The sequence below is a fragment of the Balaenoptera musculus genome, chromosome 9 (genome assembly GCF_009873245.2).
Source record: "Balaenoptera musculus isolate JJ_BM4_2016_0621 chromosome 9, mBalMus1.pri.v3, whole genome shotgun sequence".
NCBI classification, from domain to species: Eukaryota; Metazoa; Chordata; class Mammalia; order Artiodactyla; family Balaenopteridae; genus Balaenoptera; species Balaenoptera musculus.
In genome coordinates, this window is record NC_045793.1 from 46,563,009 (window position 1) to 46,585,986 (window position 22,978).

At 51.3% G+C, this 22,978-nt stretch overlaps 1 protein-coding gene across 4 annotated transcripts in view; it reads right to left on the reverse strand.

Annotated features, from left to right (window-relative positions):
- The window catches only part of ADCYAP1R1 (ADCYAP receptor type I), a 56,144-nt gene that overhangs the window by 15,769 nt on the left and 17,397 nt on the right, over window positions 1-22,978 (reverse strand). For 3 of the 4 annotated variants that reach the window (XM_036864193.1, XM_036864195.1, XM_036864194.1), the window contains exons 4-13: window positions 15,723-15,830; window positions 13,538-13,558; window positions 12,253-12,294; window positions 9,830-9,939; window positions 9,101-9,198; window positions 8,487-8,619; window positions 7,486-7,639; window positions 6,993-7,053; window positions 6,286-6,355; window positions 2,023-2,114 (exon numbers count right to left, since the gene is read on the reverse strand). In XM_036864193.1, the coding sequence (XP_036720088.1) occupies window positions 2,023-2,114; window positions 6,286-6,355; window positions 6,993-7,053; window positions 7,486-7,639; window positions 8,487-8,619; window positions 9,101-9,198; window positions 9,830-9,939; window positions 12,253-12,294; window positions 13,538-13,558; window positions 15,723-15,830 (889 nt within the window). Of the gene's footprint in view, window positions 1-571; window positions 746-2,022; window positions 2,115-6,285; window positions 6,356-6,992; window positions 7,054-7,485; window positions 7,640-8,486; window positions 8,620-9,100; window positions 9,199-9,829; window positions 9,940-12,252; window positions 12,295-13,537; window positions 13,559-15,722; window positions 15,831-22,978 lie in introns of those variants that run through there. The other variant, XM_036864196.1, reaches the window with a different exon arrangement.

Consider the following 22,978-nt stretch of genomic DNA (forward strand, 5'->3'; position numbering starts at 1 on the left):
GAGATACTGTGGGTTCAGTTCCAGACCACAGCAATAAAGCGAATATCACAATAAAGCGAATATCGCAATAAAGCAACTCACATCAATTTTGTGGTTTCCCAGTGCGTATAAGGGTTATGTTTACACTATCCTGTAGTCTGTTAAGTGTGCAATAGCATAATGTCTAAAAAAACAATGTACATACCTTAATTTGAAAACACTTCATTGCTAAAAAATGCTAATCATCTGCGCCTTCAGTGAGTCATAGTAGTAACAAAGATCACTGATCACAGATCACCACAACAACTGTAATAATGAAAAAGTTTGAAATATTGCGAGAATTACCAAAATGTGATGCAGAGACACGAAGTGAGCAAATGCTATTGGAAAAATGGGGCTGACAGACTTGTTCAACACAGGGTTGTCACAAACCTTTAATCTTTAATAAAAGCAATATCTGCGAAGCACAGTAAAGAGAAGCGTGATAAAACGAGGCATGCCTGCAGCTGGTTCTTTAAACGTTTGTACTTAAATGTATAAACCCTGTGCTAATTACAGATGGTTCTTATCTATGCATTAGGAAGGCCTGACAAGACTCTACAGCTTCCAGTCTACAATTTACCTTGAAAACCCTGGCTCCACACTTCCCTCCCTCCAGACCCTGGGGTTCTTGCTGCCTGGGGCGGGATGTCCAAGCTGGTAAAGTATGTCCGGGGGTCGGTAGAGTGTCCTTACTGAAGCTGCAGCTGAGCCACCATGTGTGTCCCTGCACAGGCAGAGTGAGGGGAAGCTAGGAGAGGCCCCAGAGGAGAGTCCCAGGGACCTCAGAAGAAGAAACAGATCCTACCAGGAAGCAAGGTGGGGCGCGAGCTGGGGGAACCATGGTTGCTTAGAGCTCAAAGGAGAGACAAGGCCGACTTTGCTACCCACCAGCTTCAGAGGTCCGAGATGACTGCTGGCGGGGGAACCAAGCCACCCTCAGGCAGGATAAGCAGGCCAGACTTAAGGACGTGGTTTCTGACACTGGACCAGAAAAGGTGAGGGGAGCGGCGGGGCCCTGTTTTGTGGCTCCTGGAGACGAAGGCAGGAATGATCTCTCCAGGGCAGTTACTTGCAGAGAGCTGGCCCTACCAGCCCCTCAGGGCAGGACCTCCAAGAGTTTATGACTTACGTGGATGAACAATTTTCAGCTACATAACATACACGTATAAGCAAAGGTTGGTAAACATTTGCCAAAACATGAAAAAATAAAGGGCAATAAATGGAGAGCCAAAAGAAGGAGGGGAGGGGCGGTCAATGTAATCATCCTACACGCGGGGAGAAACAAGCCTGACGGGAGCCAGGCCCTAGGCTCATCCCTGCCCCCAGCGGAAGGGCTGCCACAGGAGAGGTACCCAGGCTGAACAGAGACCAAGGCAATCTCCACTGACCTGGGGAAGCCTCAAGGAGCCTGAGGGAAGGATCTGGCGCTGGTCCCTGAGCAGTTCCTGCCTCTCTCTCTCTCTGGGAGAATGGCAGGGTGGCGGAGCCCTCTGCTGGAGTCTCTCTGCTGTCCCACTTGTCCACTGGGCAGCCGTCAAGGTTCTGAGCCCCAGGTTGCAGCCTCTGATGGAGGCCGGACCAGCCCCCTCTGGTGCCATGAGAGCACTTCAGCTCCTTCTAACCTGCTCTCTTCTTAAACCGAGGACGCAACACATACGGCTTCCACGGCAGAGACTGTCCTCAGATTCCCTGTGCCTATCTGGCCCCTCCAGCCAATCACAGGGGACCAACCTGCCTCCCCGGGGCCGGAAGTGCCTCCACAGCACACACACACCCAGCTGGTCATGCTCCTGACCACGAAGCAAGAAGGGTGAGATGGAAGATGGCTGAAGGAGAGGTGGGCAACTATATTTTAAAGGTACTTTAACCCAAAAGAATTCTTGCCAATGCCCATGCTAGGGTACCCCGTCAGCGACACCCAGGCCTTCTCCTCCTGTGTCCTGTGTGCAGGGCCCATACAGCTGTTGGACTTGACCATGGCATTCACCTAATGGTACTTACAAGTAGATGCTGGACTCATTGCCTCCCATGTCTGGAGACTGAAGTTTCTGCACGAGGATGACAATGATGCCGATGAAGAGCACAAAGTTAACCTGAAAAGCAAAGAAAAAACAGATGAAAATGATTCTGAGCAAAGACTTCCCACACCCCTGCCTCTGCACTGTCTGTTATTCCCCCAACAGGGCCCTCCTCCCATCCAGTCAAGATCCCATCTAGGCTTATAATCTAAGATGGCAGCATGAGAACACTCATTCACCCCCCAGCCTCCCTCCATATCACTGAAATGACAGAAGAGAGAGATGAAGAATTCCATAAGAGTACTGAGAAATAGCAAAGATTATCATGAGTGAGCCGGAAAAGGGAGCAATTTCTGGAAAAGAAAGAGCAAACAGTGTCAGGGTGATGGAAAAACTACAATGCCAACCAGAGAAGAGGCTATCGCAGAGGTGAGAGCTGTCCTCTGGAGAAACTCCAAGTCCAGAGTCATTGAATATGGAAAACCAGAATGGACAACCATAAGCATTATTAATTAAAGGACTGCCTGGGAATAGCAATAGCGTTTAACTTCAGACAAAAGCTCTCTAAACAAAGTGGGAAGCTGTGTGTATGGTGAGAAAGGAGGAGGGAGGGGAGCAAATAAAAAGAAACAAGGTGACTACACAGCAACATCTGGCTGTAGCAAAGCAGCACTCAAGGAGAAAATGTAGAGCCTAACACTAACTTAAGAAAAAATAATAAATATTGAAAATAAAATACTTAACCATTCAAATCAAAATCTAGGGAAAGAGTACCACAAATTTAAGTTATACAAGAAAGAAGTTAAAGATAAAAATTCATTAAAGAAATACAGGGCTTCCCTGGTGGCGCAGTGGTTGAGAATCTGCCTGCCAATGCAGGGGACACGGGTTCGAGCCCTGGTCTGGGACAATCCCACATGCCGCGGAGCAACTAAGCCCGTGAGCCACAACTACTGAGCCTGCGCGTCTGGAGCCTGTGCTCCACAACAAGAGAGGCCGCGCGCGATAGTGAGGCCCGCGCACCGTGATGAAGAGTGGCCCCCGCTTGCCGCAACTAGAGAAAGCCCTCGTACAGAAACAAAGACCCAACACAGCCAAAAATAAATAAATAAATAAACTCCAATCTCTTTGGGAAAAAAAAAAAGTAGACTTGATAGATAAAAATAAAATTTTTTGGTTTTGCTCTGCTTGTTTTCACAGATCAAGTAGAATGGTAAAGCATCCTCCAGAGGGCAGGATGTCAGTCCTGCTTTCTACTGCATGCTCAGTGTCTAATCAGTACCCGGCATTTAGCACAGTAAATACTGTTAACTGCATATGTTAGTCCAAAAGGAGAAAATGCAATTAAACACATTTAGGGATGAGAAAGAGGACAACAGATGTATAGAATATTTTAAATCATCACGAGGAAAAAAATCAAACAAAATGGGAAAATATAAATTAATAAAATTAAATCAAGATGTAGAAAATCAGAATAGAGCAATGACCTCAGGAGAAATTTAAAAAGTACTCAAAGATGTATGCATTAAAAGGCACCAGCCCAGATAATTTTACTGGCCACTTTCATAATACCTTTAGGGAGAATGTAATTTACATACTACTTCATTATTTAAAAGCTTATAAAAAGAAAACCTCGGGCTTCCCTGGTGGCGCAGTGGTTGAGAATCTGCCTGCTAATGCAGGGGACACGGGTTCGAGCCCTGGTCTGGGAAGATCCCACATGCCACGGAGCAGCTGGGCCCGTGAGCCACAACTACTGAGCCTGCGCGTCTGGAGCCTGTGCCCCGCAACGGGAGGGGCCGCGATAGTGAAAGGCCCGCGCACCGCGATGAAGAGCGGTCCCCGCACCGCGATGAAGAGTGGCCCCCACTTGCCGCAACTGGAGAAAGCCCTCGCACAGAAACGAAGACCCAACACAGCCAAAAATAAATAAATAAATAAATAAATAAAGGAGCTATAAAAAAAAAAAAAAAAAAATATTATATAAAAAAAAAAAAAAAAAAAAAAAAGAAAACCTCCCAAATTACCTATGAGGCTAACGAAACTCTAGTACAAAACCTAGACAAGGACAGAAAGTGTGTGCGTGCACACACACGCACGCACACACACACACCTAAAACCAGAGAACTTACAAAGAACAATGTAAAAACTATAAACAAAATATTAACAAATAGAATTTAGCAGTGCATTAAAAGAACAAACAGATCACGGCCATAAAGGTTTTATGTCAGGAATGCAAAAAAAAGTCTACTAATATTTGTTACATTAACAGATTAAAACAACGAACTACCTTTATCCCACATAAGATTGGTGAACAGTTCAGTAATGGAAACATCAACAAAAACATAAGAAATGAGCACTTTCGTACTCTGCCTGTGGAGGGCAATTTGATATCCATGAAAATGTTAAATGTATACATCCTTTGCCCCAGAAATTCCACTCCTGGGATTTACTCTAAAGCATATTCACACATAACTCAAGAATATGCACAAATATATCCACCACAACATTGTCCATCATGAAGATAAACTGGAATATTATAAATGTCCATCACTAAGGGAATGATAATTAACGTCTCCAAAACACATTTGATAAAATTCAACACCTATTCCTGATTTTTAAAAAATAAACACTAAAACAAGCCAGGAATAGAAACTTTCCTAATTCAGTGAAGGCAACTGCCCAAAACTATAGCAAACACCATCCTCAAAGAAACCAAGGAATAAACAGTATAAATATTGGAAATGAAAAGTAAAGAGTATTTCCATTTATAGATCATGTAATTTTCCATGAGAACCAACTGAAAATGGATAAGAACCAATAAAAGAGCTTAAAAGGTAACCAAGAAAAGAAAAAAATACACAAAAACTAGTAGCTTCCCTAAGTCCCAGCACAAATACACGCACTAGAAAATGTAACGAAAGAATGATTCCTAGACACAAGATGAGCACAAACTGAAAGACACCATAAAGGGAAAGCTAACAAGACAACTAAAAAAAAACTGTCAAAAATGACTCTGTGAGAAAGACTGAATAAATGGAGAACCATGCCATATTCTTGGAAAGGAAGACTCAATATTTTAAGAAAACCACTTCTCCAAATTTGTTTATAAATTCAATGGAGTTCCTATAAAAATCTCAACCAGCTTTTTTTGCAACTTGACAAATTTGCAACTCGACAATTTTGAAAGTCCATCTGAAAAAGTAAATGTGCGAGAAAGTTTGGAAGGGGAAAAAAATAAGGAAGGGGATATGAGCACACCAGATATGAAAACATGCTGCCAGTTTACAGTAACGTGCCACAGGAACAGCCAAATAGATTAGTAACATGGAGTAGGAAGTCTGGAACTAAATACAAGTAGAGTACATTGAGTGTTTACGATAAAGTGGCATTTCTACATAATAGAGAAAGAAGGACCTATTCAATAAAAAGAACTGAGAGGGTGGATGTCCACCCACTGAAAAAAAATTAGGTTAGATATCATTTCAGATCAGACAGAGAAATAAAATTTCAGATGGATTAAAGGCATACGTGTAATAATGCAATCTACAAAATTGTTATAAAACAAGTAAGAATACTTTTATATCTTAAGGTTGGGAAAGACTTCCATAAACGAGAAGTAAGGCTCAGAATTCATGATGAGAAAGCCTGACGGCTTGACTATATAAAATTATGCAATCTTGGAAGTATACTTACAACATGTATAACAGATGAAGCATTACTATCTATCAAACAGTAAGACAGATAACAACTGGACTAGAAAAATGAGCAAAGAATAGATAATAACCAGAATAAAAACAAATTGTCAATAAATATTTGAAAAAAAATGCTCTGCTGCACTAGCAATGTGGAGAAATGCACATTAAAACAATAAGCTCCCATTATCTCCCACAAGGCTGGGCAAAAATTTAAATGATTGAAATTACAAGTGGAGACAATGATATGGGAATATCCTTTGTGACCCAGCAATTCTACTTCTAGGGATTAATTCTAAAGAAATATTCACAAGTTTTCAAAACTATGCACAGAACCGTTCCTAGTAGCATCTTGCATAATGAGGGAAAACAGGATAAAGATAAATGTCCAACACTAGAGGAAGAGCTGAATAACCTGTGCGCCCTTTTTGAAGAATATAACACAGCCACGGGAGGTTGCTTTGTGTAGTGACCTCTTTACTTCTCCTCCTCCCCTGCCTTTCAGCCCAGGCCTCTGTTTCTTCCCTGCTTCTTGTCCCAAGGACACTCACCATTATGGAGCCAACTACAGGGGCTTTGATCACCCACCACAGAGCCGTGTTGTCATTCATATCCCAGCAGCTGCAAGACAGACAGAAAGAAGAGAGATGATGCTTGGGGGCATCATCTCTCCTGGCTGGCTGGAAGGGATGGAAGGGCACCATCGTCTCCTTCCAGCCAGCCCCTCCTGCAGCTCTGGAAGGAAGGAGAGCTCTCCTTCCTTCCAGCTCTCTGGCTGGAAGGAGAGCTCTCAGGCGGGCTGCACACCCAAGCCCAGCCCTGGTTCAAGTTGCCTTGGTCCTTCCCTCTGCTCCCCTGTCAAGGCAGGGATTGGAGCCCAGGAGTGAGGGCACCAATGGGCTCCTGGGCAAGGGCCATGTTCCCCCCTCAGACCTAGGGCTCTGGGGGATGCGACCTCACCCTTGATATTCCTCCTCCCCTCCCTAAAAGGAGAAGAGCCACTCAGAGTTGGGCCCAGAAGCAGAGCAGGACTCTGAAACCTTGCACATTCCCTCACTGAGTCCCAGCTGAGATGTGCCTGGGTGGGTCCACCTGCAGTGGGGTCAGGGCACAGTCACTGCCCAGGGCTGGGGGTGCAGCCATGCCTGGCATTGGATGGTTTGTCTGAGACAGTTAATGGGAAATCAGGACAGCCGCTGACAACCATCCGTAAGAGCCTACGTGGGGCTCCGGCCCTGGCTCTCGGGCATGTACTCACCCTGTGTCATCGAAGTAGAGCCTCAGCACAGCCCACACGGACACACACACAGTTGGGGTCCCTGGAGAGCAAGAAAAGGAGCCCTGTGATAACTGGAAAACCAATAGGCCTGGTGTCACCCTCAGACTTGGGGCTTCTGGGGGCCAATGAACCCCTCAGAGGTGGGGTCCCGACCCATGGGGCATGTCTCCCTCTCAAACCTGGAGTCCTGGGGACCCTAACTGTCCCTCACACCCAGGTCTCCTGGGGGTCCATGTCTCTCCCAAACCCTGGGCTACCTCGCCTCTCAGGAGGACTCTTGAGCATATCCCCTCCATCAGACAGTGGGCTTTCTACGAGCAGAGCAAGAAAGGATCCAAGAACCGGGAGTGTGCCATCGGCTGCGAGGCAGGGCAGTGCCTCCCTCCTCTGACCTGACGTTCCCGGACGGCAGGACCAAGGACATCCCTGGCCGTGAGGCCTGAACCTGTCTGGGCGACAGCCAGTGACCTACCCCAGCCAATGATGATGTACCAGTAGAAGTATCTCCTCTCGGGGAAGAAGGTCTCCACCAGCAGGGTGAAGAGGTACAGGCCCTCAATGAACAGCCAGAAGTAGTTGGATACGACACAGTAGTGGAAGAAAACCATCACAGCCTTGCATTCCACCTACAGGGAGAGTGAGGAGGGGGAGGGTGGCACGAGTCCCCACCGAACCCTGAAAATCCAGCCCAGCAGGACCAGACAGGATCCTGAGGGCTCTTCAGCTGAAGCATGCTCGGGCTTAAACACCCCGTGGGTCTGAAAGACTCAGCATTCCTGGGTTCAGAGTTTAAAACTGCAGCATCCTATGAGTCTGAGTCGAAGTTGCCATGGAGGCAGCTCTGCACAGGTCAGAAAACATGGAACCCCCTTTTCTCCCCAGCCTCATTCTCCCCGACTTTCCCATCCCGTCCCCAGTCCCCACAGGAGAGGCGAGTAAGGAGGACCCTGCAGGAGCCTCCTTGGTAAAATAAAGGTTTCAGGCATCACATAGGTTAGGGGAATACCCCTGGCCCCCCGGATATCTCACAGATCCCCCTCCAAGTGAGCCCTTTCAGGTCAAGGTCTTGTGCTCTGGGCTGTTCTTTACCTCCTGCCGCATCAAAACCTATCTTTTCTGCTTACCTCCAAATGTATCAGAACTGGGGAGGTGGTCTGGGGGGAACCCCAGCCAATCAGCCCCTTGGCTCCATCTTGGGTTAAACGACCCACGGCCAAGCCAGCCCTCTCTCTGAACCTAGTCAAGTGGGACTTGACATTTCCACCCGACCTTCCTCAACTGCTCTGCCAAGGACACACAGAGGCCAAGGGACAGGAAGTGAAGTCACGCTGGGGTCTCACTGGCTGCTAGTAACCGCACGGTCATTCCTGGGTTTCCGTGTTCACTGGGGTCGATGCCTTAACCTGCAGGAAAACACCTGGACGGCAGGGCGTCGCAGGCAGGGCCAGTCCTGGCAGGGCTCCGCGCACTCACAGTGGAGATGAAGCAGTGGTTGCTGTCTTGCTCAGCGTAGAGGATCCAGTCTTTGATGAAGACGGAGATGGCCCTCAGCATGAACGACACAAAGAGGTTCATATGGATGAAGTTTCGGGTGCAGTGCAGCTTCCTACACCAGCAGGCCAGGGAAGCAAAAGGCTTTGAAGTAAGGAACTCCACAGCCTTCCACCCTCCATCTCGGGGTCTGCTTTGGGCCGACTCCACGGCTTTGTCTCAAGGGGGTCCTCCACCTAGACCACCCCCTTCTTCCCACCTAGACTCTAAACCCTCGCTCACTCCCAGGCCCCTGCCACCTGGCCCCACTACTCCGTGACCTACTCCCTCCTGTGACCTCCCTTTATCTAGACCAGGAAGATAAAATGAGGAACGTAGGTCACCTGCCCAGGGTCTTCCTTGCTGTGTGGCCCTGGACAAGTCAGTTGCCCTCTCTGGGATCAGGTTTCCCATCTCTTATCCTACGGGTGGGGGAAATGTCTTCCAAGGGACTTCCAGAGCTGACATCCAGGGAAGGAGTGGGAGGTGGGAGGGATGGAGCAAGGGCTCTGAGCTGGGGTGGGCCGCGCTCGCTCGAATGCTGCCCAGGGTCTCACCGGAAACGACACAGGATGACCATGGCAGTGGTGAGGGTGACGAGGGACGTGCTGTAGCCAACTGTGTACAGGGCCTTCACCGACAGGTAGTAATAATCCTGGAGCAGAGCACAGGACACGCAGGGCTCCACATGGGGCCTGCCCCCGGCCCCCACGGAACTGCATCTGATCTCCCAGGCCAGGGCCTGCTGCCCAGCTCCTCCTTCCTCTCTTGTCTTGTTGATAGCCTCTCCTCCACTCCCCCATCAGTTCCTCCACCACCCCGACACCCCCAGCCCCCACCCCCCCGAGCCACCTCCTCCCTCTGCAGGGTCCGCACTGTGCAAAAGCTGAGTGCTGGCAGAGCGCAGGAGCACTGACCAGCCAGAACGGGGCCCAGCCTCATCCTGGAGGAGGAGCCAGGAGGCCCCCTGCTGGGCCCCACATTAACCCTTCAATGGCCGGGCCACAGAAAGGCTGTGTATCCTGAAAGAGTAGCTAGGGAGGTGGAGGATCCGGGCTGGGGGCCGGAGGAGCTCAAGCAGCAAACCAGTTGTTTCTCAGCCCAGAATGAGCGAATGAAAGTCCTGCCCTCTCACACAGCAGGCTACGCAGCAGGTCATGAATGCTGCCTGGGGACCAGAGCTTCTGCACGTCCATCAGGAGGAGTCAAGGCCTCTGGTAGACACACCCTTCCACCCACCTCCTCAGCCTCATCCCTCCACCTCCAGGTGAGGAGCAGACACTCACCTGGTCCCCGGTCTCAGACTCGTACTCATCAAACCCACAAGCATCGAAATAATGAGGGAACGGCTCCGACCATCCATCCTCTGTGCAGTTCCGGCTCACCACCCTCATGCCTGCAGCAGAACAAAAACTCAGCGAGCCACAGAAATGATTGAAAAGGGCTCCAAAATTCTTAATCGAAAATTACTTCTTAAGTGGGAATTCCTGGAGATCCACATGCCCATCCGAGAAGCATGGCAGCTGAAGGTTCATGAGATCCTCCACTGTCCAAGGGAAAGTAGTAATTGCTTACCCTTTATACACAGGACGAGGAGGGTAGGAGGACAAGGTGCAAGCTGATCTCTAAACAAGGGGTGAGGGGACTGAGCCAGAACAAATCCAGCCTCCTTCTCCCTAAGGAAAGGCCTGAGCCCCTGCCCTGGGTCAGCACTTGCCAAACTTCAGTGAGCAGAAGAATGACCTGGGATCACAAATGCAGATTCCAGGCCCAAAGATTCTGGCCCAGGAATCACCTCAGGTGGTGGTGCAGCAGGAGTTCTCGTCATACCTGGAGCTCTAGGTGATGCCTTTACCGGGAGCTCTGGGCCTTCCAGCAGCTGCAATATCCCATGTCAAGGGGACACGTGGCTGGCTTAATTAACAAGGACCAGACCTCCATTAACCTAGCATCAGATCTTATTAAGATACATACTTAGGCTTAAAAAAAAAGACTTTGCCTTTTCAGGTTTAGAGGTCTGTTTCCTGTCACTAATACACTTTAATTTTCTTTTGCTCGACTTTAAAGGCCATTTTGCAGGACACCAGAGGGGGCAGGAGTCATTCACTGGCTGCAGAGTGCAGTCCAGTCTGGTTTTCACCCCGCCTGGGTGCCTTTTGGCCTTTAATGATTGCTCGTTTCATCTTCCCCGCTCCTGATTGTCTAAAGGTGAACCACGGATGTCTGGGGGAAGGCAGGAGGCAGCAGCCACCTCTGCCTCCAGCCCAGCCCCTGAGTGTGGCCCCAGACTGACCCCTCTTCCCAGACTGGCTTCCTGGGAGTTTACCTGGTGTGTTAGGACACCTGGGGTTGGCTCTTCCTTTCAGGATTCAGGGGCCAGAAAATCGTATACAAGAGACATCTGCATAGAAGAGGCTCCAACACCCATGTTGTTGGAAGAATCCCCCCTCTGTGGCCAAGGCCACCTCTGGGGCACTCAGGAAGGGGGCAAGGGCAGAGGCCAAGAAAGGAGACCCCTACACTTTTCCAACCTCGTGTCCTGCTGGTTGAGTTGGAAGATCTAAGGCCAGTTCTTTTTAGGCAGGAGTCAGAAATGCGCTTCCTGGGACTCTGGGAAGCAGCGGAGGGTGGGCTATCCTGCCATAAAGAGAGCTCTGCCCAGAGCGGGGAGACTGGTCTCCATCGCTGCTCAGATTCTGAGTCTTATGACCCAGGACAAAAAGGACATCTGGCAGGCCCAGGGAGAGAAGGGCTCACTTCTGTCCCACAGTTTGATGCCAAATGGTTCCTTCTTCCAGCAAATCTGTTTCAGGCTGCTACTGGCAACCTCTTTCCAAGTCCCTCTGAACGCTTCTTTCAGAAAGTCTGCACGTCCTAGGGGACCACGGCCTTGGCCAAGCCCTTCCCTTCCCTGGGTCTCCTCTCTGCTTTGCCCACATCGGGGTGGTGGGAAGATGAAAGGGAAGCCGCTTTGAAAAACATTTTTTTAAAAAAGTATCCTGGAGATACAAGCCATTTCCTTTCTTTTATTTTCCTTCTTTCTCTTTTTATAATACAGCGTGGGCTCAGAAAAGTATAAACCTTTTTGTTCAGAACTATTCCATGAATCTGCCACTCTACTGTTCTGATAGAAATCTCCGGAAGATGTAGTACTCTCCAGATTGTCAACACCCTGCAGTGGCTGTACCTACTTCACTAGGCTGTTTTGCCCCAGCAACTTTGTAGGAGCACAGAATCTTAGGGCAGGGGTTCTCAAAGTGGGTGCCCTCCCCAGGCCAGCCCATCAGCATCACCTGGGAGACTGGCTAGAAATGCACGTTCTCAGGCCCCACCCAGGCCTGCTAAATCAGACTCTGGGAGTGAGGTCCAGGAATCTGCTTTAACAAGCCCACTAGGTGACTTTTAAAGTATGAGAACCACTGTTCTACATATGGGAGTTCAACGCTATCAGAGACCACTTAACCAAGGAGCTCTTTCCTGAGATCTGTGCTTCCCTGAAATTGTATGCACAGTGTTCTGTCTGAGCACTTGCGTGCAAATTTCCATGGAGAAAATCCACAGCTTTATCAGAGAAGGAAAGCGAGCTGCCAAAGATCACACAGCCACAGAGAGGCATAGACCGGCCTGGAAGGAGGGGTTCCCCAAGTTCACGGGTTAGCAGATGCCCTCCCTCCAGCCAGTCCATGGTAAACCCCAGCTCATCCCTTACCTGAGAGATCCAAGGAGTTACTGTCAGCAAAACCAAACTCTCCTGCAAAACAGGCGTGAGCATGAGTCGGGACACCTGGCCATTAGCTTGCCAGGGCTATCCACTGCTTACTCTGCACCGTGGAAGGCCAAGGCTGCCCCTGGCCTGAAGGATGGGGGCTGGGGGGAGGTGGGATCTCAGCCAAGAGGCTGCATCACACAGAGCACCCACACACACCTGTCTGACACACTGCACCTTCCAATGCCATCTCATTTGCTTTGTATTTCTACGATGCTAATGGAGGCCCATGACTCAGTTCTCCGCACTGGACCACAGGGAGTGGAAATGGGACACTGTCGGGAGGATGGGAGGGCCTCTGGAGTGAGAGAGGACTGGAAGAGGGTAACTGGGCCTTTCCTCTTTTTTTGTAGGCCCTTGTTGTTTATCTATTTTATATAAAGTAGTGTGTATATGTTAATGCCAAACTCCTATTTTATCTCCGCCCCCGCCTCCGCTATCCCCTTTGGTAACCATAAGTTTGTTTTCTATGTCTGTGAGTCTATTTCTGTTTTGTAAATAAATTAATTAACTGGGTCTTTTCAAGAAAAGGGCAAAGAATAGCAATATGTGTCCTGGGCTTGCATTTTTTCTTTGGTGCTCAACCCTCGATCTCAGCCCACAAACCACTCCCATCAAAGGGAACCCAGAACTCCAAAGACTTCCTCCTCAGACATTCTTTCTCTTTCTCTCCTGACTCTTTATTCCCACCTCCACCCTTTCTTTAGGCTGAATCTCCTGTTAGCAGTGAACCCCAATTTCCCCTCTACTTCTCAAAATTCTGTTTTCAAGGTTCAGCTGACATGCCACCTCCTCCAGGAAGCCTCCCCGACATCATCGTTATTCTGCCTGAATGCCACCTGGTTAGGTCTCTTCTACTCTGGAGCTTGCCATACATTCCAACTCCACATGTGGGCTCACTCACACAATCAGGCCTGTATGTGTACATATGCACGTGCCTATGCACACGGGTGGGCTCGTTTGCTAACCCCTCCACAGGCAAGTCTCAACTTCCCAAACAAGCTCATGAGCACCCTGAGACCAAGAGCTCCATCTTCCATCCTCCTGTGTCTCCCCCACCTCCAGATGGCCAAGGAGGGAGGGGGTGGGGGGGAGGTGGGATGAACCCAGCCCCTGATGAGCCTCTCATTCCCCCCACCACCCACTCCCAGCAGTCAGAGCCAGGCTCCTGCCGGATGGACAGATGGACAGATGATCAGCAGTCTGTCCTCTCCAAGGTTCCTCTTACCAATGGTTTCCGTCTCCCAGACTGAAACAGAGAGAGAGAGAGAGACAGACAGACAGAAAGACAGAGAGAGAGAGAACACAGAGGTGAGCAAGGGGGCTAAAGTCAGGTCTGCTCTCTCTGGGCCCTGCTGATGATTTCCTCCTCTTTCCCACTCCCAGACTCTGGAGAGAGGCTCTGCTTGGGGGTGGCCAGAGGCATGAGAACTACAAGCTGGGGCTGGACCAGACACTGGAGACTTCTACGATTCCGTCGGGAACAGGACACAGTTAAAGAGAAATATCAGAGGCATGTGTAAGGAGGAGAGCGATCAACGCTCCTGTCTCTCCAATAGCCTGCAGAGCAACAACTATTACAATGAGCATGAGATTCAGCCCTGGGAACCAAGAAATAAAATGAAAAAACGCCACCTTCAGCTTTCTAAGTATTTAAGGCAAGTCTCACTAATCCAGCTTTGTGAATGGAGATGCTAAAAAGCCCTGCCTTAATGAACCATTAAGAAGCAGGGGTAAATAACACATTCATTGTGCAATTGCCAGAGGGAGGCATAGAGTCTGAAGGAAAGTTTATCTTTAGAAAATTTTATTTTACTGCTGATTCATTTTACGTTTTTTTGTGGTTGAAAAGAAGTAGTCCTGCCATGGTACCTGACCCAGAGTAGCTGTTCCGTCAACTTTAAATGAACGACTGAACGAAAGGAGTACGTGAGTGGAGGAAGTGATTAAGTCGGGTTCTATAGGAATGAATTAGAACCTGGGCTGAATCACCAGGCTGCCACCTCGCCTGACGTCCCACCATTCATACTGTGCCTCTCGCTTCAGCACTTCCCATCCTGCCCTGGGTCACACCCAGTCCCCACGCTGTCAGGATGGAAGAGTTCAACTGCCACCCTCCTGCTGGGCTGGCTGGAGATTCTGGAGGTGGGAGGTGTGGCTAACAGGCCCCGCCCCGGAGGGGAAGTTGTGGGGAGGCGAGGCAGGGGTGCGGTGCAGCTAGACCCTGCCTCCTCTGGTCCTGGGCGGGGAGGCAGAGATGGGGCCCCGGCACCCCGATACAATGCCACTACCTCCCTCCGCCACCTCTTGCAAAAGCTCCTTCCCCTCCAGGCACAGTCTAGGTTGCTGGACTTACAGGTGTGAAAGACTTTGCCGCTGCCTCTCACACACACATTAGGGACAGCGGCAGGCAGGATTCTGTAGTGAAGTGGAGCTTGGAGATTCTCCACTTCTGGAAGGACACTGGCTGAAGCCTTAGGCAGGTGAAGGACGAAGCTGAGACCTAGGTCTCAAGGGGCCCGAGCATGGCCGCACACATGTGTCTCAGACTCTCTAATCTCCTCAGGAGCCCCACCCTGTGTCCTCCTCAAACCAAGGCCCCAACCCAGGGCTCAGCGGTCCACGGGTGGTTCTCAGTACATCACCGGCCTGGAGCCCAGCCCCGCCATCTCTCCCCGCCCAGCTCAACTCGGCGCCCCTCAGCTTGCCACCCTGCTTCCCGTGACACCCCCAGGATTGGGGTAGAGGGCCAGTCTGGCTCCGGGCCCCTCCCAGTGTCAATGGGGACTCATCAGCTTCCAACCTTCTTTAGGAGTCCACGAGGCCTCCACCAAAGACAGGAACAGGCCTGGAGAGACCACCAGACTCACATTCAAAGGAGAGACTCCCCAGAACCCCTTCCCCTCAGACCTCTCCCCACGGAGAGGCGGTCACCCAGGCCTCTCTGAGTGAGTGATAATGGTGATAACATCAGCTAACACTTACCACTGACCATTAAGACATGCCCAGTCTCGCTAAGGGACTTCCATCTGCAGCTTCCACCTGGTTCCCCACAGTCACCATGCCACATTCCCATTTGACAGACTACAGACTAGGAAATGGGGGACAGAGGGGTGAATGCCCTGCTCAAGGTCCCCGGCTGGGTTAAGTGATGGAGTCCAAGTTCGAGAGCCCAGCCACAACGATGCACCTCCACGTGGACTTGCCACGTCTGAGGGGTGCTTCTGTGTCCCTGTGTGCACGAGGGTCCGTGATTTCATCTCCCCACCAGCGCATGAGCTCTGGAATGGGAAATATCTACCTGCAGGGCGCCCTATGTCTCTGGTGCTTGTCTCTCAGAAAAGCCTGAGGTCCGAATATGGGGAGCAGGCTGGACCCAGAGTGGCCTGAAGAGGCCCCCAGGGGGAACCCACCTTGGTCTGGGTTGAAGATTCGGAAGAGCTCGGGGCAACTGACGAGGACCATCTCACCCACGTGGGCAGGCTTCCAGCATGTGATGTTGTCCCACATCCCAGGGCAGCCTGTGAGGAAGGGAACCATGGTGAGAGGGCATCCAGACGCCCACATACACACACACACGTAACACGCACACATCACCCTGCGTGAGCTCTTCCACGTCCCCAGGCTCCACATCACGGTGGGGTCCCACTTCACATCGACCTCCTCGGCGGGCCCTCCCTCTCCCTCAGGGGAGGGGCAGGAACCGCCTGGCCCGAGGATGCCGCTGCACGCCCTGCCCCCCCAGTCGCCCACCGCTTTTCAGGGCAGGCCTGGAGCAGGAAGATGACACGGAGCTGGGACCTGAAGAGGAGCACAAATTGGCCAGATGGGGGATGGGGAGGAGGGGAGAGGCCTGCAAAGCCCAGGCCCCGAACTGTGAAAGGGCTCGGAGCACAGAGAGCCAGGAGGCAGGGACCCCCTCAGAGGCCACTGTGGTGGCGAGGCACGCCCGGATCAGGCGGGCACCGAGGGCTGGAGAAGAGCGAGGACAAACAGAGCTATTTAGGAATCGCCAAGACGGGTGACTCGCTGGACATGAGCCTGTGAGAAGGAGGAAGACGTTGAGCTTGGCGACCAGATTTTCAGACCTGGGGGGCTCAGTGGACCCTCCGACCCCTGTGCCTGCTCTCCTTCCAGCCCTTGCCAGCCTCTCTGTGGAGTTCTCTGTACTCCCATCACCACCTCCTCACCTCCCCTTCATGCTTCCCCCCTCGTCTGACTCCGGCCCTCCTCTCCACCGAGAGGCCTCTTGCCCTTACTGACCTCTCCGCCCTTACTGAGTGGGCCCCACCCTGCCCACCCCGACTGCATGCAGGGGCTTGTGTCTGCCCTGCCCTCGGCCCCTTGCCCCACTGCCCTTAAAGGAGACCACCAGGCCCAAAGACTTCAGGAGAGAATTACACAGACAACTCCCAACCCTGACTCCTGCACAACATGGGGGCTGCCTTCCATGGCTAGGGGCCTGCTGGATATCCCCACCTTGAAAGGCCCAAGACAATCCACACACAGCGTGTCCAAGACTCAACTCAGCGTCTCCTACAAAACCCGATTTCCTGTCTCAGCCCCAGCTAGAACCCTGGCGTCACTCTTGCTTTGTCTCCTTCTCCTTCATGCTCCATAGCCGATTGGTCACCAAGTCCTGCTGGTTTGACCTCCGAATATTTGTGGAATCCACGCCCTACTCTCCATCCTTGCACTCCCACCTAGCTAAGGGATGACCACCTTTCACTGGGACCATGGTTACAGCCTCCCCAGTGGTCTCCTCACTCAACCGCACAGAGCTGTGACCGTGAGCTCTTCCAAAGGAAGATGTGGCTGGGTCACACAGCCGCCACCCCCAGTGAGCGCCATCCAGTGGTCCTATCACCTCAGCTCCTTAACGTGGTTCCTAAGGCCTGGCCCTTGCTTCTCACTCTGGCATGTGAGGCATGGGTGAGGCCCTGGGATGAGAGCTCACCCAGGGAAAGGACGTGATGTGAGAGGAGCATGGAACCCCACATTTTCCAGGCAGGCAGAGATGTAATCATGACAGGGGGGGCAAAGGCAGAGAAGGGAGGCAGCAGTGTGGCGTGTCTAACGGCAGAGTACAGACTTTCAGAAAAGGGACCACATGCTGCTGAGCGGTCTACAACAAGGGCTTTGGAGGGCTTCTCTGCCATGTATGGGACAGCCAGCGCTTGTCCCCACCCCACAGGACTGCTAGGAGGACTAATGAGTTCATACATGTAAAGCTCGTGGCGGGCTCACTCAATGCATGTTTGCCATTGTTATTACCATTAATTTCATTATTTCAGTTAGGTGTCCCTGGGGATCATTCCCCCAAGAAAGAGAGATGAAACACAGCCCTACCAGGTGAGAAGAAAGGCCAGTGGAGGGCCACTGACAGACACAGAGGAAGCCCGGGCAGGTGCTGGGCAGGCACTGGGCAGGGATGGGGGCCCGGGGCGGGCCTTGTGAGCTCACAGCCTCTCTGTTGGGGTCCATGACTGACTTTCCGGTCCTGTTTGGACCAGAAGGTGCCCAAAGCTTCCAGGTGCAGAAAACCCTATCTCTCAGAACTCAGACCTGGTTACTTTAGAATTCACACCCAGTCACATTAGCCTATAGTATCCTGCTCCCAGAATGCCTGAGTTTGGGAGACAGAAGCATCATAGAAAGCTCTGAGGACAACAAACCAAGATGAGGATGCTGGGGCCACATGAAGGGAGATGGGTCCCAGGTCTGTCACTGATGGCTCCTGTCCACCCATCACAGCAGGACTCCAACCTGCACGTGGCTGGTTACAACAACGTATCCTTGAAAAAAGACCTAACAGTACATCTTTGGCCGCCATGGCTCGTGTTGACCGTGGAATGGTCATGGAGCGTGGCCGTGTCTGGCCCATGCCCTGGGAGCCCCAGTCAACAGATGTTCCCTTAATGTGGAACATTAGGCCCTGGCACGGCCAGCTGCTTCTGCCAGCTGACGTTCCTAAGGCCTAGGACTCGTTATAGAGCGAGCACACAGGCTCCCAGGTTAGAGGTCAGAGGTGTGGAGGCACGGCAGGGATCCATCCTCTTAACAGCTATTCACTGAGCACCTACAATGTGCCAGGGCCCATCAGGCCCAGGGCTACAGAGGTCGAAAAAACAAATTTGAGAAGTCTGCATTTGAGGGCAGGGGGAGGGAAAGGGCAGGGTGTCCCCTCCACACCTGCAGGGCAGCCACAGACTTGAGTTGTTTTCTTTCTTTTTAAGTTTATTTATTTATTTATTTTTGGCCGTACCGCGTGGCACGCATGGGGATCAAACCCGTGCCCTCTGCGTTGGAAGCGCAGAGTCCCAACTACTGGACCACCAGGGAAGTCCCAGACCTTCTGCCAAGGGCTCACTGCATGATTCTGGTAAGTCTCCATCCCCCCTGTCCTGATTCAGTTTCCCTCTGTGCACAGCAAGCGCTGGGTGTCTCTGAGGGGACTCCCAGCTCTCAGTGATTAGAACTCAAATCGGGAAGAGATTGACTCAGGATATGCTGGGGCCCAGAAGGATGGCTGGGAGGCTGAGGCTGCCTTCCCTGGCCCCACTGCCAGGACAGACATCCTCAAAGGGGCATCTGCCAAGGTCCCCTCACCCTGCCCTGTGGCCTGCCACACTCTGGAAGCCCTCCTGGTTCCTAGCCTGAGTCCCCTCCATAGACTAAGGATCCTAGGGGCAAATTCCTGTAGCACCAGGGCAGGTATGAAGCCTGAAACTAGAACCCATAACTCCAGGGCCCAATCCCAGTGTCTGGGTTTAGGAGACTATGATATTGTGATATAATAAGAATTATGCATTTGGCCTTCATCCCGGATTCCTGGCACAGAGCTCCTAAAACCCTGGTAACATCCTGGGTGATGGTGTCAGAGGAGTATCTTTTGTTACTCATAAGCCCCTTTCAGCCATATCTGAGTGTATGCTAATGAAATGACTCTTGGAGGATTGGGGCTGATCCCTAGAGGAACCAACTATGTGATTAGTGAATTGGAATTTTCGGCCCCACCTCTCAACCTTGGGGGAGGGGAGAGGGGCGGGAAATCGAGTTAATCACCAATGGCCAATGATTTAATCAATCATGCCTACATAATGGAACATCCATATACCCCTAAACAATGGGATCTGGAGAGCCTCTGTGTTGGTGAACACATCCATGTGCCAGGAAGGTGGCACACTCCAAACTCCACAAAGACAGAAGCTCCCGCACTTGGGATCCTTCTGGACCTCACCCTATGTACCTCTTCATCTGGCTGGTCATTTATATCCTTTATAACATCTTTTATAGTAAACTGGTGAATGTGTTCCCGAGTTCTGTGAGCCATTATAGCAAATTATGGAGCCTGAGGAGGAGGCCATGGGAACTCCTGATTTGTAGCCAAGACACACTGAAGTGTGGATAACCTGGGGACCCACGACTTGCAACTGGCATCTGAAATGGGGGAGCAGTCTCCTGAAGCTGACCCTTAACCTGTTGGGTCTGTGCTAACTCCAGGTAGTTAGTGTCAGATTTGAATTGAATTGTAGGGACATCCAGTGGGTATCCGTAGAAAACTGGAGAATTGCTTGGTATGGAAAAGCCACACATTTGGTGTCAGAAATGCTGTGAAACAGTTTTGCTTTATGGGACAATGTCCCCGACCCCATCGGGAGCTTTCAGCCATCCACACACCTCTCTGGCCTGCATCACTGGGGTCACAGGAGACGCAGGTCACCATCTCGGGGCTTCCCAGGATGCCCTGTGCACACTTCTCCTGTAGTTATCACCTCCTGGCCTGACCCACACAGGAAGAGAGGTGGGGTCTGTCTCCTCTCCTGTTCTTGATGGGGTCTGCTCTGGCCTCAGGAGCCTTGGAGCTGAATCCTCCCAGGAACGTTTTCCAGGGAGATGAGGATGGGATTTGGGCTCCTGAGAGCGCCTTGGGTTTTTCTAACTAAGGACAGCAACTCATTTTCCTTCCACGCCCACAAAACACATCCAGTTTCTCTTTCCCCATCTGCTCCAGACTCCAGTCCCAACAAAGCTTAGTTCTGTTGAGGCTAGAAGATTTCAAGATGCTTTTTCTCCCCCGCCCCCCTTCTCCTTTTACCTTTTTTGTGTCTTCTCTTTCCCCTTCCCTTCCCTCTTCTTCACTCATTTATTCAAGAAATATTAAGTGCCTGTTACAAGTCAGACACTGAAGAGCAAAACTGGGGTGAATAAACCCCCCTGGTCTGTGCCCGCACAGGGCTTATAACCTGTGGTCATGGGAATGAGTTTGGATTTAATGCCAAATGCTGAGAAGACCTTGGATGTTGTATTACTTTCCTGTTGCTGCTATAACAAAGCAAACTTGGTGGCTTAAAATGACACAACTTCTTATCTTACAGTTCTGGAGGTCAGAAGTCTCACTGGGCCAAAGTCAAGTTGTCAGCTTTCCTTCTGGAGGCTCTAGAGGAGAATCTGTTTCCTTGTCTTTTCCAGGTTCAGGAGGCCACCCACATCCCTTGACCTGCGGCCACTCTCCCCATCTTCCAAGCCAGTAGCATAGCATCCTCAAAGCTCTCTCCTCTTACCCTCCTGCTGCCTCCTGTCACCCATAAGGATGCTTGTGACTACACTGGATCCACCTGAATAATCCAGGCTACTTACTCCATCTTAACTTAATTGTACCTGCCAAGTCCCTTTTGTCATGTTAAGGCAACACATTCACAGGCTTTGGGGATTAGGACGTGGGCATCTTTGGTGGGGGCATTATTCTGCCTCCCACAGATGGGTTTGAAGACGCAGTCACGTGATCTGATTCAGCTGTGTGGGAAGGTAATGCATTTCAAGAGCAGGAAAGCAAACATGGAGACGTGTCTGTCAGGATATGGCAGCAGTCCAGAGGAGGGCGGTGGGGCTCGGTTAGGAGCCATGGCAGCCAAGGTAGAAAGGAGTTCTGCGTAGGAGAGTCTGTAGGCAGGACTGACAGGACTTGGTGACACACTGGCTGGACCCAGCCGGTGAGTGTGCCAGGGAGCGTTGTGAGTGAGTGCTCACCCGTGGGAAGTGGGGGGAAGTGACGAACAGGTCTCAAGAACATCCCTCACAGACTCCATACCCTTTCTCTCTCTCTCTCTCCCCTCTCTGCAGCATCCCTGGAGGCCGCATATCCAGGGTGGCAGTGTTGCGAGATGAAAGGAGCCTGGATCTCTGAAGGACCGGGCAGAGTCGAACTCCACCTCCCACCTCTGCTGACCACGCTGGCGGGTGACGTGTGCAAGCAAGAAATGTTATGGTGCTAAGTCTCTGAGATGTTAAGGTTCATTCGTTACCGCAGCATGGTCTAGGCTACCGTGACTGATGCGCGGAACGGGAGAGAGGGGCCAAGGATGGCACCTGGGTTTGAGTGTCTAGATGGCTGGCTAGCTGAGCCACTTGCCACAGTGGGGAGGGCTGGATGAGAAGCAAGTGGCGGAGGGAATTGGCAAGCTGGAACTCAAGAGTGTCATCTGGGGTATGTTTAGCTTGAGATGATGCGAAGCGCCAAGTGAAGCTAGATTTCAAATAGGCAGTTAGACAAATTTCTGGCGTTCAGCGGGGAAGTTGGAACTGGAAGAAGAGAAAGGGAAGTGGTCGGCACAGGGAGGCTCTGTAGGGCCGTGGACCCGGATGATATGTCCAGTGAGAGGGCGTAGATTTGAGAAGAAAAAAAGAGAAGAGACTAGGGCCTGGCCCCAACAGAAGAGATGCCACCACTCAGAAGAGGAGCCGGCAAAGAAGACTCAGGAGGGGTGGGCAGAAATACAAGGAAAACCAGCAGACGCTGGTGACACAGCAGCAGGAAAGCCTGCTTCAAGGAGGAGGTGGTCAAGTGCATCAGACACGGCTGCGGGGTCGAGAAAGTTCCTGTCCTCTTCTTCCCCGTGCAGAGGAAATAAGAACCGGCCCTCTTCCCTGGGAGAACTCTCCACTCTGACACCCCAAGCCTTCCGATCTACCCACCTTGTGCCCCAATTCTACACGAAGCCTGCCTGTGCCCTCCTGGCTCAGTCTGTCCCGCCGAAAGCCTCTATGGGACTTGATGGGAGGAATTCAGGCACCGGGGGATACCTGCTCGGGGGGAGAATGCTGGGCACACTCTCCGGGGCTGCTCCCACTAAGATGCTGACACACAAAGCAGCCAAGGAGAGGCAGTGCCTTGTGACAGCAGGAGGGGAAAAGACCACTTGCGCAGGTTGAATGGAGAGAGAACGCAAGAGCCATTAGCCCCGACTGGAACAAAATAAGGAGCTAATCTCGGGTTGTCATGGTGATGATTCTGTCCAGTTCCACACAGTGTTCAAAACTCATGAGACCAGGGGCGCCAAGGGGACTCAAACAAAGGCGCAGTCCTCTCTTTGAGAAGCTGCCTGAGGATGCCTGGGTATTGTTAGAACAAGCCCCTCATTTCGGCATGCGATTCACGGGTAAAAAATGATTCGATTTACTGAAATCTACTTTACAGCCAATGTTTCTGATCCATAAAATGAGGACCAGCTGTGAATTCCGTGCTGGGGGAGGGGAGGAAGGACTAGAGATGCAGCCCTCCCCTCTGCAAGTCAGTGGTTCTCAAAGTGCGGACCCCAGAGCAGGGGCGCCACCGGGAGCTTGCCAGAGATACAGACACTCGGGCCCCATCAAACCCACTGAGTCAGAA